The sequence below is a fragment of the Elephantulus edwardii genome, unplaced genomic scaffold (assembly GCF_000299155.1).
Source record: "Elephantulus edwardii isolate Elephantulus edwardi_28Jun2011 unplaced genomic scaffold, EleEdw1.0 scaffold00131, whole genome shotgun sequence".
NCBI lineage: Eukaryota > Metazoa > Chordata > Mammalia > Macroscelidea > Macroscelididae > Elephantulus > Elephantulus edwardii.
The window spans coordinates 3,481,968-3,499,986 of record NW_006399881.1 but is presented as its reverse complement, the minus strand read 5'-3'; the positions used below and the strand labels follow the sequence as shown (position 1 = coordinate 3,499,986).

General features: G+C 38.4%; 1 protein-coding gene across 1 annotated transcript in view; it reads right to left on the bottom strand.

The window, feature by feature from the left end:
• DOCK11 (dedicator of cytokinesis 11) overlaps positions 1-18,019 on the bottom strand; it is a 241,697-nt gene that overhangs the window by 30,468 nt on the left and 193,210 nt on the right. The window contains exons 41-44 of the mRNA XM_006893767.1: positions 13,727-13,909; positions 9,871-9,984; positions 1,592-1,807; positions 1,445-1,502 (exon numbers count right to left, since the gene is read on the bottom strand). Coding sequence (XP_006893829.1) covers positions 1,445-1,502; positions 1,592-1,807; positions 9,871-9,984; positions 13,727-13,909 — 571 coding nt within the window. The remainder of the gene's footprint in view (positions 1-1,444; positions 1,503-1,591; positions 1,808-9,870; positions 9,985-13,726; positions 13,910-18,019) is intronic.

Here is an 18,019-nt window from a genome sequence, read left to right as displayed (position 1 = left end):
GAATGAGCTAAAAGAACTTCAGTACAAAACTAAATGTCCATTTAAAATATAAGTAAAGGGAGTATCTTTGATTCATGATCTTCTATTTGGGATGCATTTTTTAGTAAAAGAGTCTCTAGATAGGTAGCAGTTGATGAAACACACAAACACAGCCTTTAGTAAATATAAGAAAAATAATTCACTTCAAAAATTCTAGAATTTAAAAAAGAAAACCCACCCCAAATAACACAACAAACTACAGTTGCCTTTCTACAGTCGAAGGCAGAGTGATACGACTCTCACAAGTTGGTTTCACTTTGTCCTAATGCTGCTTATTGGACTGTCTTAAAGGACACAGGATAGATACCGAGTTAGATAGTGGGAGACTTCTTGATTGAAATCCCTAGGGCCAATCAATTTTTTAAAACCTCATTTGACTACTTTTCTGTTTGAGTAGTTAGTCACAGTTGTCAACAATACTGTTTTTGAAGAGGGAATGCTTTGGGACCAAATACTGAATTAAGAGCTGGTAGACTCTGATCCTTGCTAAGAAAACGAACAGATTCATCCTAGAGAGGGTGAAACCACAGTGCTCCTTGGAGGCAAGGATTCTGAAGCTTCGTCTGACATACTTTGGACATATTGCAAGGAGGGACCAGTCCTTGGAGAGGCATGTCACTCTTGGGAGAATGGAAGAACAGTGCAACAAAGGAAGACCCTTGATGAGAGGGATTGATTCAGCGTCTGGGGTAATGGAGTTAGGTGATTTGGAGACAATGAAACTGGGTCAGGATAGAGCAGGGTTCAGAGCTGTTGTACATTAAGGTCACTATGAGTTGCAGGCAACTTAACAGCACATAACCACCAGATTCTGATGCTCTATGGGAACATGGCCATACCAGTTACTGTGACACTAGTCACATTATGTATTCTAACACTATCCATACTCAGCTACTGTAGCACTTAACTGGCTATACAAGGGGTGCTGCTGTGCTGCTGAGTCAGAAATGATCCATGGCTGACCCTCCAGAGGGTTTTTCAGAGGCAGTAAATGTCATGGGAGGAGATTGTCCATCAGTTATTGGTGAGGTTAAGGCTGAAGAAAGGAAGATACATGGTTTGTATTTATCCTGAGCTGCTCATGAGTCCTGAGAAGAATTTAATTTGTGGTAGCCTTCTAGGGAGATATAACCTTAGAGAATAAACATTGGACATCAAGCCTGGCCCTGCACTATATAACTTACCTCTTGTAAACCCTAAAGACAGAAAAGAGCAAAGGGACAGTCTGGTCTTCCTACATAGCAATTTCTGTTTAATGAGTCAAAGGATGGATTTATTTTTCTTTATTTTTTTAGGATGGATTTATTTTTCAAAGCTCAATTATATTTACAGTTTTAAGCTACCAAGGCATAAGAGATTGTGCTAATGAGAATTTCCCCCAGCATGAAGAACAGAAATATCTTACTTTTTCGATGAAGAAATTCTGCCACGAGAGCGGCTACGTGAACATAACACATTGCAGCCTGAGAAAGGAAGAAAAAGGGAAGAACTGTCAGAATGTGCTCAAAGAGCAGGGAATGGCTGGGTTTAGAATAACATTTTAAGTAGTTACCTCTGAAAAATCTCCATTTTTTATATGAATCTTGGCCATGCTGTCAAGCCAGGTTTTTCTGAGCTCTGGGGTGCTCGCATAGGACTTGGCTAAGCTATACTGGAGGTCAATTAGCATTTCGGGGTCTTTCTCGTGTTCCTTCATTTGAGCAGTGGCCATAAGCACAGTCCGAATTCTCTTGGTCAAGTCTTTGACTTCCGTGGGAAATGCAGTTGCCTATATCCAAAACAGAGAGAGACACATTTGACAATATTATCGATGTGACCTCAGGATCAGCGTCTAAGCCTAAAAACATGAGGTGATTTTTATTACCTGCTATTGGTAAGGAGTTATGCTGCTTACCCAAAGAAGGTAGTTCAAATCCACCAGCTGCTGTGTGGGAGAAAGATGGCAAATATTGTCCCTTGTGATTTATAGCCCCTGAAAACTGGCTAGAGGGTCAGCTATGAGTTGGTTCTAACTTGACAGCAATGAGTTGAGGGTTGTTTGTTTTTTTGTTTGTTTTTTATGTTTTCTAGGTATAGTGACTGTCTCATTACTTTGTAGACTTATAACAGTAACCAAAAATTAATGACACCTTACTATGTACCAAGGATTGGTTTGGCTGATTTAGAAATGTAAAAAAAATATTTTTTTCTGTATACGTTTTAATGTACAAATTAATCATGAATTAAGTATTATCATAATTTTTTTGGCAGTGGAAAACTGAGGAACACAGCAGTTCAGTAGCTTCACCAAGAGACAGGATTCATGCCCAGACAAGCTGGCTCTACAGCAAGTGCTTTCAGCCATTCTTCCAGGTTGACAGGCATACTTACCCTATGCATGTACAAAAAGATGGAAACCACGTGATGAGCATTTTCACTCACAAAAATGAGAGGTTGTGAATCAAGAATATTCTACAGTCTAAGGGGTTCACTGGCTTCTCTCAATGAGTTTTCTCTTGCTCATGGCAACTAATAAGAAAGCCTTATCATTTCCACGCAACTGTGTTGGAGTAATCAGACTTCTCTCTTTGATTAGGAGAAGATGAGGAAAAATGGCCATGGGGGTTCACATGCTTTTTTTATGTCAATCTAATGTGTGGGACAATCAAACGGTCTTTTGAAAAAAAAATTTATATAATGTTAACAGACTTTACTAATGACTACCCTAAAAGATATGTTGCAAGAAGGCCCTGGTCCTTGGAGAGGGATGTCATGCTTGGGAGGGTAGAGGGACAGCCCCAGAGAGGAAGACCCTCTATGAGGTGGATTGATCCAGTGACTGGGGTAATAGGAGTAGGTGTGTCTGAGATAGTAAGATTGGCACAGGATAGAGCAGGGTACATAGGGTCGCTATGAGTGGCAGGCGACCTGATAGCACGTAACAACCACCACTCTAAAAGAGTAATACAATATCATTTCAGAAATAAGCCAGAAGAAAATGTTCCAACAAGGAGTACCAACTCAAAACCCACTTATTTTTAAAGTGTGACTCCATCTATTGAATATGGTGTTAAGGATAGAAGCAGTGGCAAAAGAAGCCTTTAAATCTGTGATTATAAATGCTGTAAGGTGTTTCTGTGATCACTACTCATCCGTCAGTTTGTCATACTGTGGTGGCATGTATGTTTGTTGCTGTGATGCTGGAAGCTATGCCACCAGTATTTCCAACATTAATATAGTCATCCATGGTGGGCAGGTTTCAGCAGAGCTTTCAGACTAAGACATATGAGGAAGGAGGATCTGTTAATCTACTTGCAAGGATCAAAATGAGGAAAATCAGCCACATATTAATGAAGAGAACATGGAAAGTATGAGTCTAGGAAAATGTGAAGTAGTAAAAATGCAATGGAGCTCACAGAGAGAAATAAATATTCTAGGAATTTGTGAGCTGAAATGGACAGGTATTGACATTTTGAGTCAGGCAATAAATACGGGCTACTATATTAGAAAAGGGAGCTCTTGTGGGCCTGTGAGTTAAGGAGTGTACTACCAAGTCAAAGGCAGGGGCTTTGGATCCACCACTAGGTGCTCCAGGGGAGAAACATGAGCACTCTATTGTGCAATCAACTGACTCTGAAAAACATGAGGGCCAGTTATGCCTTGGTACCCATTAGTGGCAATTAGTTATGCTGTATACGGGAAATGACAAATTGAAGAGGAACAGTGTCACATTTATTGCAGAGATTTCCAGCTCTATCCTGAAGTATAGTACTATAAGCAAGAGAATAATATTCATAAAACCTACAAGGAGGATTAATTTGTCTATTATTCAAATGTACACAACAAATTGTAATGTCAAAGATGAAGAAATTAAAGATTTTTACCAACTTCTGTAGTTTGACATTGATCAAACATGCAATAAAGATATACTGGTAATTACTGATACATGGAATATAGAAGTTGGAAAATAATTACTTCAGTGACAGAAATGAGGCCTGAAATCAAAACAGAATTTTATATGACAACATACTTATTGTAAATACTTCTTTCCTACAATTTAAAGGGGGCACATTCACTATATCTGTGAAAAGATGGTAGAGAACTTCAATGTCATCTGTCAGAACAAGGTGCAGGACAAATTCAGATCACATGCAAGTTCAAGGTGAATCAAGAAAACGGAAAGAAATTTGAGAGATCCTAAGTATGATCTACAATATATCTCACCAGCATTTAGAGACCGTATCAGGAATAGATTTGACATAATGAATACTTAAAGATCAGACAAGTTGTGAAATTACATCAAGGACATTATACATGAAGAAAGGAAAAGGCCATTGGAGAAACAAGAAAGAAATACAATTTTAAAGTGGATGTTAGAAGAGACTCTCAAATTTGCTCTTAAATGCAGAATTACTGAAAAGAAGAGAAAATGAAAGAGTTCAGCAAAGTATTTGAAAGGGTGGATAATTAAGATAAGGTATTACAATGAAACGTGCAGAGACTTGGAGTTAGAAAATGAAAAAGAAAGGACACCCTTGATATTTCTCAAGCTTAAAGAGATAAAGAAGAAAATTCATAGCAAAAGTGATGAAATATAGAGACAAAATACTGACCGGCACAGGAAGCATCAAATAAAGAAGGAAGCAATGTAGAGTCGCCGTACCAAAAATGGTCAATACTTAACCATTTTAGGAGGAAGCATACGACCAAGAATTTATGGTATTGAATGAAATGAAGTTCAAGTTGCACCAAAAGTAGTGGACGGGGAAGGCACCAAAAATTGACAGAATACCAAATGAGATGTTTCAGCAAATGGATGTAACTTTAGAAGTGCTCACTCTCCTGAGCCAAGAAATCTGGAAGACAGGTGCTTGGCCAAGTGACTGGAAGAGATTCATCTATGTGCCCATTCTAATGAAGGTTGATGCAAAAAGACTAGAAATTTTCAAGTATGTTCCACACTCCAATTACTAATAGAAGTTTGCATCTCTTATCCCTAATTATTTTTAGTGTCTTCCAGTAAGAGAGTGCAGCCTTTTGTCCTATATGTAATTGTCTAACTGTGCGGTATCATTTTGTAGGCTTGTTTCAGAAATGGTCAACTGTTCTTCCCAATCTGTCTAACTCTTGGAGCTCTGCTTTAGCACAGCATCTGATAGACAAGCACTGTACACATAAATGCAAATTACAGATAAAAATACACACACACACACACAACCAATTAAGAGCAACAACATGCAAAATGCTTCCCCAATACAAGAAACTGAGAGATAAGTGATTACACCCCTAAGAACAAACCATAAGGACAAGCAAACATACAGTACAAATGTAGGAAAATTGGACGTTGTAAAAAATGAAACACACATACACACAATTTTTTAAAAAGTGAAACACAAAGATTGACAGACTAGGTATTAGCAAGCTGAGATACATTGGCACTGGCCACTTTGAATCAGACAATCATATGGCCTACTATACTGGGAATGAAAAATTGAAGAAAAATGGTGTTGCATTCATAGTGAAGACCATTTCTAGACCCATCCTGAAGTAAAATCCTGTGACTGATAGGATACCATCTATATACACAAAGGAAAGACCTATTAATATACCTATCAATCAAATATACACCAATAACTAAAAATAAAGATAAAGTAATATAAGATTTCTAATATTTTTATAATAAAAATTTTAGTTATAATTTTAATGAAAGTTTACAAAAAAGTTAGATTTTCATTTATTCATTGTTGCACATTTTCCTCTCTCCCCCAGTTCACTTTCTTTTTTTTTCAAACATTCATTGCTCCACAATTTCCTCCCTCCCTCTCCCCCAGTGCACTTTGCAATGTACCTCTTATTCTGAACTGCTGTCATGCAGATATACCTATACAGATACATTCCTTTCAAATAGTTCTTTCCTTCATCTTTTCCAATGTTTCCAATGCAGTGTTCATTATTTATCCCCTCTTTTCTTATTTTCTCAGTCCTGCTTTATAACAGGGGTGTTATACAGTATTTGTCCTTTTGTGACTGAGATATTTAACTCAGCATAATGTCCTCCAGGGTCACCCATATTCTATAATGTTTTATGAGCTCATTGTTTTTCAGTGCTGTATAGTATTCCATTATGTGAATACACCATATATTTCCTAACCATTCATTTGTTGATGGGCACGTGGGTTGCTTCCATCTCTTTGTTATTGTGAATAAAGCAGCAATAAACATGGGTGTGTATACATCTGTTTGGATGGTGCTTCTTGTTTCTTTAAGGTGGAATTCCAATAGTGGAATTGCTGGGTCTAATGGTATTGCTATTTCAAACTTCTCGAGAAGGCATAAAGATTTCTACAAACTTCTACAGTGTTATATTAATTTGACATACAAACAAGATTAATAAAACCTGGTGACTGGAATGTAAAAATTGGGGAAAAGGAAGAAGGATAACTAGTTGGAAATTATGGACTTGGTGACAAAAATGAAGCTGGAGATAAAATGATCAAATTTTGTACAAAGATTTATTCATTGCAAATGCCTTTTATTAAAAAAACTCCAAATGCCAACTATACAAATGGACTTCACCTGATAGACTACTGATTACATCTGTGGAAAGAATCACTGGAGAAACTCAGTATCAGCTGTGATAACGAGGCCAGGTGCTAGCTGGAAAAGACCATCAACTATTCATGTGCAAGTTCAAATTGAAGCTAAAGAAACTAAAAACACATCCACAAGACCAAAATATCAGCTTAAGTCTAACCCACCGGAATTCAAAAACCATCTCAAGAACAGGTTTGATGCAAAGACCAGATGAGCTATGAGATGACATCAAAGGTATCATCCATGAAGAAAGCAAAAGTACAGAGGAGGAAGAAAAGAAGAAAAAATTTGTCAGACGAGACTCCGAAAGTAAAGAAGCCAAAACAAAGGAAAGACATGATGCCGTTAGGAATGATGAAGAATTCAAAGGGCAGCTTGGGAAGACACATAGCAAAGTGTGCAAAGAACTGGAGTCAGAAAATCGTAAGACAAGAACTCATTTGGCATTTCTCAAGCTGAGAATAACTAAAGAACAAATTCAAGCCTCAAGGTGTAATACAGAAAGACGTTATGGACAAAATCTTGAACGATCTAAGGAGCATCAAAAGAAGAGGGAAGAAATAAACTTTGAGAAATAAGGTGGCCTAGACAGAAACCATAGAGTATATTTAATAATCACCTATAAGCAAGTGAAAGCTGGACAATAATTACAGAAGTCTGAAGAAAAAAATGATGCCTTTGAACTGCAGTGTTGAAGTTTACTGAATATACTATGGACTTTTAGAAGAATAAATTAATTTATTCTGGTAGAGGTCCAGTCAGAATGCTTCTGAGGATGAGGAGACTCACACACTTTGGTTTTGTTATTTGGAGAGACCATTCCCTGGAAAAAGACATCAATCTAGGTAAACCACCCGAGATGGATTAATGCAGTGCTTGGAACAATGAGCAAATAGCAATTGTGAGAATGGTACAGGACCAGGCAGGGCTTTGTTCTGTTGTAGGTAAGGGTGGAAATGGAACACAATTGAGTGCATTTACCAACAAAACTAACAACAACATGCTTATCAGATTAGTTGAATAATATACTTATCCCCTGAGGGAACAGTAGAACAGGCTGAAAAGCAAACTTTCCCAGCTTGAGAGTAGCCAGCGTTACTCAGTATTTTACTCCCCTCCCCCACCCAGGCTAAGCAATGTTCCTATGGGAATATTTTTTGGTACATAAATTTAACATGTCCCAAACATAAAGTATGTAGTGACTATGAGGTATTTTTTCACTTTTTAAACATGATGGTTAAATTATGCTGAAAGATGACCTTTCCCAAGCATGAAGACGATTCCCCTGGGAGGAAAGCGCTCAGTTAAGAAGTCTTCCTCCCATGCACACATGTATGACTGAAGATCAGTGCCTGGACTCCATGTCATTAGGCAATATAGTAATTTAGATAATAATGCTTGGTAAGAATTTTAAGGATGGAAGGAAGGAATAAGAATGGTAGTCAAGGTCTTGGGCTTGGCTACAAGTCAATTGGTATCTAAGAAGGAGCCTAAGTAGTGTTGTAGGTTAAAGACTGGGCTGCTATCCAAAAGTTTTCAGTTCAAACTCAGCTGGAGCTCTGCAGGGGAAAGATAAGGTAGTCTTGTCCCGTAAAGATTTACTGCCTGGTTTTTATGAGGCATCCTATAGAGTGGCTTTGAGTCAGAACTGATTCCATGGTAGTGGGTATTTATGACAAGTCATAGTCAGTTAACAGTTAATTCTTGTAACTCATAAAATTTAGGTTATCTGTTAGCTACTCTGTTGTTGTTGTGTACCACTGAGTTAGAACTGACCCATAGCTGACCCTCCAGTGGGTTTTCATACAGAGTAAATAAATAGCACAGGAGGAGATTGTCCATCGTTCCCCACGGACCAGCTGGTGGATTTGAAACATGAGTCTCTGGGATTGCAGCCCAGTTTCTTAGCACTAGACCCTCCAGTGGGTTTTTAGACAGAGTAAATAGCACAGGAGGAAATTGTCTATCCTTCTCCCTAAGAGCAGTTACTGAATTTGAACCACATGCCTTTTGGGATTGCAGCGCAGTTTCTTACCACTTATGCCACCAGAGTTCCATATTAGCTACGCAAAGAAGTGAAATTTCAAACTCAGCACTTAATTAGCCAATATTATAAACAGTAACAACTGGTAAGAAAGAAGGAAAACCAAACCCACTGCTATCAAGCCTATTTCAACTCATGGTGACCCTCCATCAGGTTACTTACCTTATACATTTTTGCAAGAGGAGCCTGCCCATCCTTCCTTCTCCCAGAAGACAGATTCAAACTGCTGACCTTTTGACTAGCAGTCCAGTACATAATACACGATGCCACCAGGGCTCCTTTTGTTAAGAAAGAACTCTTTCACTGCTGTCCAGTTGGAACCGACTGATAGCTGGCCCTTGAGCAGATTGTCAGTAACTCCAAGTTACCTGGGAGGAGACTGCTCACCTTTTTCCCTAAGAGCTGCTGGCAGATTTGAACTGCTAGAGGTGCCACCTTTGGGTCAGCAGTACAACTTCTTATGAACTGTACCACAAAAGCTCATTAAGGATGGACCCACTGATTTCCTGAGTCAAGTTTAGACATCAAGTCCAGGAAAAAACAAGTCAGAGCCTAGAAACTATAAGTGGTTTCTTCTTCTTAAATGCCATTGTGTTGATGTTGGCTCATAGTAGCCCCTTAAGAACCTTAGGGTCACAGTGGTTAGGTAAGCACTCAGTGCTGACAGGTTGGCAGTTCAACCCCACCTGCTACTCTATGGGAAAAGAAGATATGACAGCCTGTCTCTGAAAATGTTTCAGTGTGGGAAACTCTGTGGGAAAGAGGGGTAGTTCTATACCGTCCTGCTGGGTCACTATGCACTGGAATTGACTCAGTGGCAATTGATAGTAACTCCATAAAATACAGTACAACTGTCTCATAGTGTCTTCCAGGCTGTAATGTCTATGGGAGCCATCACCAGCTCTTTCTTCCATGGAGGCAAAGACTGGGTTTGAATCGCCACCTTTCCCGTTATCAGTTGAGTTTAACTATTGTGCCATCTGGACTCCAAATATGCACAGTACATTCGTCCATCAATCCATTCAACCAATACTGAACATGTGCTATGTGCAGGTGGTATCCCTAGGTCCTTGGCACAGTATTGAAGGTCAGGCTTTTAACATGGAGCTTACTCTTCACACTCTGTACTATCAACAGTGGTGAAACCTATGACAGTGTCGTTCTAGGACTATAAACTTTGACGGGAGTGAAGATGGCTTGAAGTTTGAACATACCTTCATAGGTCTGTCACTGTTGGCAAAATTATTGATAATGAATAAAGACTCCTGAAATCTCGATCCTCCACTGAGTGCAACATCAGCTATCAGCTGGCTAACCGCAATTATTATCTGTGGACAAGAAGCAAACACTGTTTTGTAAATGGCTTTGACAAATTTTTATTATCGTATAAACATGTAAACACTCATATGAGTGACTTCTTGAAATGATACTATATTGTTCCACCACAAACCCATTTATCACTGTGGTGCGCTGTTATCCATGAGGGGCTTACAGTTTTCTACTGACATAACTTCAAAATCCATAGTTTCAAATTTTACTGGAACCTTTCTTGGTCATGCTCAAAGTTTCTCCAAACTCATAAAACAGCTAGATAAAAAAAACTTTTTAGATCAAAATCTATTTTCCTAACATTGAACAGAAACCGTGGTGGTCTGGATTCCATTTTTAATACATTTGCTAGGTAGTAACCATGGTCCAAGTTGGGAATAAACAATGCTGTACTCTGGTGGTTTCCCACTGCTTTTCTTTAGTTTATTTTGGTGTGCTGAAGTTCTAAGTTTGGCACCTCTGGGCTCCAATCTTTTTGAGCAGGGCATATTTTCTTTAGACAACAGCTCAGACAACAATTTTGATGGTATATTTTAATTAATATGAGTTATCATGGATGAAAGCTTGAATAATTCATTATTGTTGTTGTAAAGTGTGTCAAGTCGAGTACCACTCATAGCGACCCTATGAACAAAAGATCTGAACCTAGTCCTGTCCTGCACCATCCTCACACTTCCTGACACACAAGAGCCCATTGCAGCAGTCGCTGTGTCAATCCACCTGGTTGAAGGTCTTCCTCTCCCTTGCCGACCCTCTACCCTTCTAACATCACGTCCCTCTCCAAAGAATAGCACCTCCTAGCAATGTGCCCAAAGTATGTGAGGCACAGGCTCATCATTCTTGCCTCCAAAGAGCACTCTGGTTGCACCCTCTCCAAGACATATCTATTGGTTCTCTTGGCCATCCATGGGATGTTCAGTGCTCTTCTCCAACACCACAGCTCAAAGATGTCAATTCTTTTTCTGTCATCCTTCTTTAGTGTCCAGATCTCGGATGCATAGCTAGTAACTGGAAAGACTATGGCCTGAATCTGACACACTTAGTCCTCAAACTGACATCATTACCCCTCAATAATTTGGAAAGGTCCCTAATTGCAGATTTTCCCAGTGCAATGAATGCATCTCCTTATTTACTGACAGCTGGTACCAAGGGTGTTAATCGTGGATCCAAACAAGATGAAGCTGTTGACAGTTTCAATCTCCTCTCCATGAATCGTGACAGTGGTAAGAATCTTCCATACTAAGGTCTTAATGGCTAGATGCTTAATTCCAGATTAGGGGAAACAGCTAAAAACGCAAGTCATCAGTGTGGGCTCTAGAGTCAAACTGTGCTGCATTCAACTCTTCACCTTTATCACTATTCACAAAGCTAGAGTATGTTTTTTTTAAATTTATTAATTTTAATGAAAGTTTACAGAGACAGAGGGTTTTCAGTCATTCATTGTTTCACTTTTCTGCCTGCCCACCCCGTCCCCCAGCAATTCACTCTTCTCCTTGAAAAGAAAAACCTTTCCTTGTTATGCAATCGCTCCCCCCAAGTCCACTCCACAATACAGCCTTCAGCAGAGTGTGTTTTAGTAAGTCATTTAGGCTTTCGGTGGTCTATTTTCCTCATGCACAAACTGGGGACGATAAAATCTACCTTACAGGATTGTTATGAGGATTAGAGAGGTCATAATTATACTACTACTAATAGTTCTTAGGCATTTACTATGTGTCACATCCTGTTCCAAGTCTTCACATCTACTGAGCCATTTTCAATAAAGGACTTTAGAGACTTGATCTCTGACCCAGAAGCATGGAACCTAATAGTGAACTGCAGGCATGCTGGCACACTAATAGGAGGAATTTTCTAGAAAAGCGTTTCTGGGGAAAGGTGGCATTCAAGTGACATCTCATAAAAAGCCAACAGATAAAGGCCTCATGTAGAATGCTGGCCCTTGGTAGCCAAAATTAGCTAGACAGCAGCTTTTTATGGGAAGTATTGAATCCTATCAGATTTTCATGTTACTGATAACACTTTTTAAAAAGCTGACTCCAATGGCTTCCCTATTAAGAACTCAGTCTTTAATAACTCCCAATAGGATAGATTATGGCAGTGAAGAGAAAAATATGACCAAGGATTTCTTTCAATTATAGAGCCAGCAAGTCCTAACTGAGGGTTAGCTCAAAGTTGTTTTATCAAATAAGCAGAGAGAGATACTTTGATAATTAACACATAAGTGTCTATAATGTGATAGGAATTATTTTAAGTATATGAACCCTTCTTATTTATATTAATTTTAAATTTTTTTATGATAAATACAAAAGAAATTTCTTTTCAATCCTCATGACAACATATAAGGTCAAATATACTTGGCCTCATTTTATGCGAAATGAGGCCAAGATGTGAAAACTCATTCAGAAATACAGAGCAAGTTGCCCAGGAACACACAGCAAATAAGGAATTGAGCTAGGATACAAGCACAGGTACATCTGATCCCAAAGCCTGTATTTTCTATTAATTCAAATTCTTTCATTAAAAAAAACCAAATGAACATGTTAGAAAGTGAAAAACAAAACAGAAAAAAAAGAAAATGCAAAACAACTGAGTATGCTAGAAAATAAAGATAGAAAACTTAATTTTTCTATCAGGTAATAACACCTATCAAGTCTTTAGCTACTATTATCTTGCATAATCTTTATGATAAACCTGTGATGTAGGTACTAATATTACTCTTGCTTTACACATGAAGATACAACAAGGCACTGAGCTGCTACCTTGCTCAAGGTCCTAAGTATATAAGATGGAATCCAAACTATAGAACCTATACTCAATATTGCTGATTCAGAGGAGTATTGGCAAAAAAAATACAAAGTGAACCACTAGTCATACTAAACTGTTTAGGAGTCACATTAAAAAGACACAGGTAAAAGGAATAGTATTGATGTATTGAATTTAAACTAATATATAAAAAATAGCATTACAACACATAACTAACATAAAAAATGTTGAGCTAGTTTACTGGTTTTGGGAGGGAGTGGGTACTAAAGCTTCAAAAGTCATTATATACTTCTGATTTAGAAAATCACAACAAACATAAAACTGGTTGCTATCTAGTTGATTTTAGTTTACATATCCTGCGCTACTAAAAGAAAAGTCAGTGGTTCAAATCCACCAGCTGCTCTAAGGGAGAAAGATGAGCAGCCTCCTCCTGTAAAGACTTAAAAAGACTTGGAAACCCGATGGAGGGTCACTATGAGTCAGAACTGACTTGATGGCAGCAGGCTTTGATTTGGTTTTTCATAGGACCTAAAAGACCTGCCCCAGGAGGCAGTTTTAGACAAGAATTCTCTCTGTCCTCCCAGATCTGAAAAAAAGTTCTTTGGATATTGGAGGGAAAAAAAGAACAACAGCCCTATTGGGTTTCTAGGCTGTAATCTTTTCAAATGCAGACTGCTACATCTTTCTACCAGAAGAGCTGGTGGATTCAAACTGTCCAACATTTAGTTAGCAGCTGACCATTTAATCTCTGTGCCATCGGGTCTACTTTTTGTTTGTTTGTTTGTTTTGAAAAAATTTTTAGGGCTATTTTAGAAAAGAAAACAAGCACATGACATCTTTGTTCAGACTACGTACATTCCAAGTGCTAATTAGTCACAATTTAGACATGGCTATCAAGCCAGACAGGGCAGCTCTAGATTTTGATCAAGGAGCTAAACTGGAAAAAAAAAAAGAAGAGGCCCTTTGACTTTCACTGACCTGCAGATGTGTCCTCAAGAAGGTTCTCCTTTTAGTATATTCAAAGTTGTTTCTCATCAAAAGATACAGAAGTGCAGATGCTTCATTCCTGGTTGAGCTAATCTTCGAGGTGCAGCATTTTAAAACCTCATAGCAAAATGCAGCACACATGTTTACCCTTCCTTTGAAAAAGGCTGAGGGAAACTGAAGAACAAGGAAAACACAAGTTAGTGTTGGAAAAGCCAATCAGAAAACCAATTCAGTCTCAAGTGCTCAAAATTGTGAAAGGTGCTTTGAGGATACACAACCTAAGGGTGAGGTTGTACTCTTGCTCTGAAGAGAACAGAAATTGGTTAAAATCAGAAGACCAGCATGTGACATAACATGAAAGCGCAATGAACAAATCAAGTGTGTATTCCATTCATTATGAAAATGTGAGGTATTGTTAGAGATCTGACAAGACTAAATGGTCTCAACAGTATGTGTTAAATGGATGTCTGTAATGATGAACGAATGAGCGGGGCTCAAATTGGGCCTTGAAAAGGAAGCCAGTTTACATCACATATATGCTATTGCTTTATATTTAAGAAGTTCCTTACACTATGGACTTGCAAGTGCTGAGAAAATGATAGCTGGAATCGAATCAACCAAGCTGATCTTTTTGGGGGGTAAAATGGGGTATAGGCACATCTTCTCACATGTAATATTTATTTTGGCATAGAAAGAGTAGTGACCTTCACTCATCCTCTAAACAGCCACATGGGCCTGTTAGTTTAAGAATGTCTTTATTCTGCTCAGTGAACATAAATTATACATGTAACAAAGCTTTGTTACCATCTCTGCCACGCTCACAGGTCTAGGCAAGTAGCAAGATGCTTCACAGTTAACACAATGGATGTTTTCCAGGGAGGGTGAAGTTGGAGGCACACCCTTCCCAAGATTATTTCTATAATTGAAACCCACTAATAGGAACTGACCTTCTCATTATCTCACCTTCATGTCAAGTGCAATGCTATGCACATAATGAACGTTTAATAAATGCTTTCTGATAGACAACTGGGACATATCTTCAAGAGTTTCACCAGATTAAATCAAGTCTTACTGGGCAAGACACTAGTATGAACATAAAAGTATAATGGAGGATAGAACAATACTACTACAGTAATTAAGCCACTGACTGTAGCAAGCTTTTTCACCTCCTCCTCTTTTTGGAGCAGAAAATGGCAATGATGACCTGTGGCTCGCTAATTCCAATGAACTCTTCCGGCCCCCTTATTTGATCATTTTATATAGGCATGACAACGTTGAAGCTCCTTTCTTCCTTGACTTCTATAATAGTCTTCTTTCTTGCTTTTGGACTACTTCACATCTGCTCCACAGATTCCTCTTCAAACCCTTTCTATGTTGTTTTTCTCCAATGCTTTAAACTTGAGCTCTTTTTGTTCTTCGTGTACATATTCTCAAGAGAAACTCCACCACTCCCTTGATTTCAACCACCACTTATATACTGATGATCGCTTACCTTGCAAGGCCCTACCAAAGCTGACCTTTCAGTTCCGAGAGTATAGGAAGATCTTTCTCAACTCTGGATCTTTTCTATACGCATGTCCCTCTATCTGGGATGCGCTCTACATCCGCTGATACAGTGTGCCCACAATCATTTTTTGAATCCATGGGAGAGAAAAATGGAAATTTCCTCTTGTTAAGATTTACACCCTTGATGGAGAGTTGCTATGAACTGGAACCAACTCAATGGCAAGATCTTTTGCATTCTCTCAAAAATGTTTTTTCCTTCAGATCTCTGTAAGGTTGTCCCCTTTTTATATTTCAATTATCACTTAAAAGTGACATACTGATCTAAGGTTACAGATCCTCCACAAATCATCATATACCCTGTTTCTTTTCTAGACCTTGTCCCAATTACAAATTATTTGCTTGTTTATTTTCTGTCGTCTTCAACTAGACTTAACACTTCATGAAGTAAGAGGTTATGTTCTCTACTTCCATCATTATATATCCAGGACAGTGCCAAGTTGAGTAGGTGCCCAACAGATACAATATGAATGAATGGACCTTGATGAGAAGTCTAGTTTTCTGACCCAGATTTCTCTACACACCCACACATGCATGTATATGTTCTGTGTATATATCTGTATGTAAATATGTAAACAAAAGCACACACATACGTAGCTGCTGAATCATCAACCCTAACTGGATGTCTTATAAGACGCTTCAAATTCAACAGGTCTACAAAACAGAAGTTATGACTCTTTACCCCAAACATAGTATTTCCACCCCCTTAATAGGGAGCTCTAGCAGCATAGTGGCAAGTAGCTGCACTGCAATACCAAAGACACATGGTTCAAATCTACCAGGTGCTCCATTGGAGAAGGATGAACAACCTCCTCCCATGAGATTAACTGCCTCTGAAAACCTGCCAGAGGCTCAGCTATGTGTCAGTTCCAACTCTATAATACTTAACAACAGCAACTACTGTACAACAGTGCCCACTCCAAATCCTATCAATTTTATCTCATTAATATGTCTCACGCGTGTCTTTTACTTTCCATCTCCACTGTCACTACTTTAATAGGCCATCATCTCTTATACAGCTTTTTGCAACAAATCATCTTACTGGTCTCCTTAGTTTTTGGTCATGCCCCTAATTTATCAACTGTTGTTCACCCTAGTTCTCTCTCAATACAAAGCTAGTTGTGTTGCTTCCCTAGTGAAAATCTTTCCACAGCTTCTGGGCCTTTAAATAATGAAGCCAAACTCTAAAGATAAGTGATGATGGCTCTGTCCCCGTTTATCTCTCCCGTCTCCACCTATTGCTGAATTCCTGCTAAATGTGAGCTCCTGCGCTCCAGAAAGACTTGCAGTTGTTGACTGGGTCATCTTTCCATGATTTTGTTCAAGGGGATTCTTCAGTCTTGAAAAGGGGATACTTGATAATTATTCATGTGCTTTTCCCACTAAAGCAAAGCGTTAACATTTTCCCACTCAGGTCTATAAACAAGTACCTCTTGTGTATGTGTGTGTGTGTGTGTGTCTGCCTCTGTCTCCCTCTAGTGGACAAGAAGTCCATAGGACCTATTATCACTAACTAGGTGTCTAATTTGGAAGGAGTGGTATCCACTTTCTAAACAATATGCCTCTGGAAACTCTATGAACTTTGATAAATGTTGATGGTTATAGAAAGGCTTCAGGTCTTTTGTTCATAGGGTCATTATGAATCGTGCTCAACTCGACGGCAATCAACACCACCACCACCACCACCACAAGATGTCTAATAGTACTATTGTTGTGTACCATCAAGTTGAAACCGACCTTCCAGCAGGTTTCCAGAGGCAGTTAATCACATGGGAGGCCAATGCACATCCTTCTTCCACAGAGCAGCTGGTGGCCTCAAACTGCTTGCTTTTGGGATTACAGCACAGCTTCTTGCCACTAGCCCATCACAAATTTGTTAAATTATTTCTGGATCCCTCTCTTAGCTTCTTGTAACACGCTTGCATAGAACTGTTTTCCCCAATCTTTCTTTGGTCACAAATTTTAGTAAAGAATTCCATTAAAAATTAAAACACAACAGGCTTCAAATTCACCTAATTCCTGTTATCAGTTAAATGTAATAGGCTACTGTACAAATAATGTCAACAAAGACCTCCATGTTTAGCTTCCCTATTACACAAATTTCTTTATTCTGTTGGAATTATACAAAGCAGAGTGGAAGGCTTGTACTTTGCTTTTCCAAAATCTTCACTCTATTTTGGTTTATTATGTTTACTCTTCAATTTTAAAGTTATCAAAATCAAAGGAGAAAGAAATAAATCTTTGCTGTCTGCTTCAGTCATAAGGTACTCTTCAACGAAGTCAACTGAACTGTGAGGTTGCTGTTTGAAAAAGTAGTCGTCTGGAAATTTAGGACTTTGAGGCTCAATTAGCTTGGACAGACAGGATTCATTCATTTGAATATATACTGAGCACCTCCCAAGAAGATATTATACAAGGCCCTGAAGTTATTAAACTTCACTTCTACTTTGAAGATGCTTGTAAGACTCTTACTAACAGCTTACATATCTTCTGTCATGTAATAAAGAGGATTCAAACAGAAAAAATTGGTAACGGTGATAATTTGAAAATAAAGGCAATCTATATTGATCAGGAATGATAATGAATTATAGTAATTCATTTTACAAAAAGGAGTAATGAATGAGTGAACGAAATGATAATTATAGTGTTATAAAATGGAATATGCATGAATGATTGAATTAAAAACCAGGATGATTTGTGAAATTACCTTCAAATAAAAGA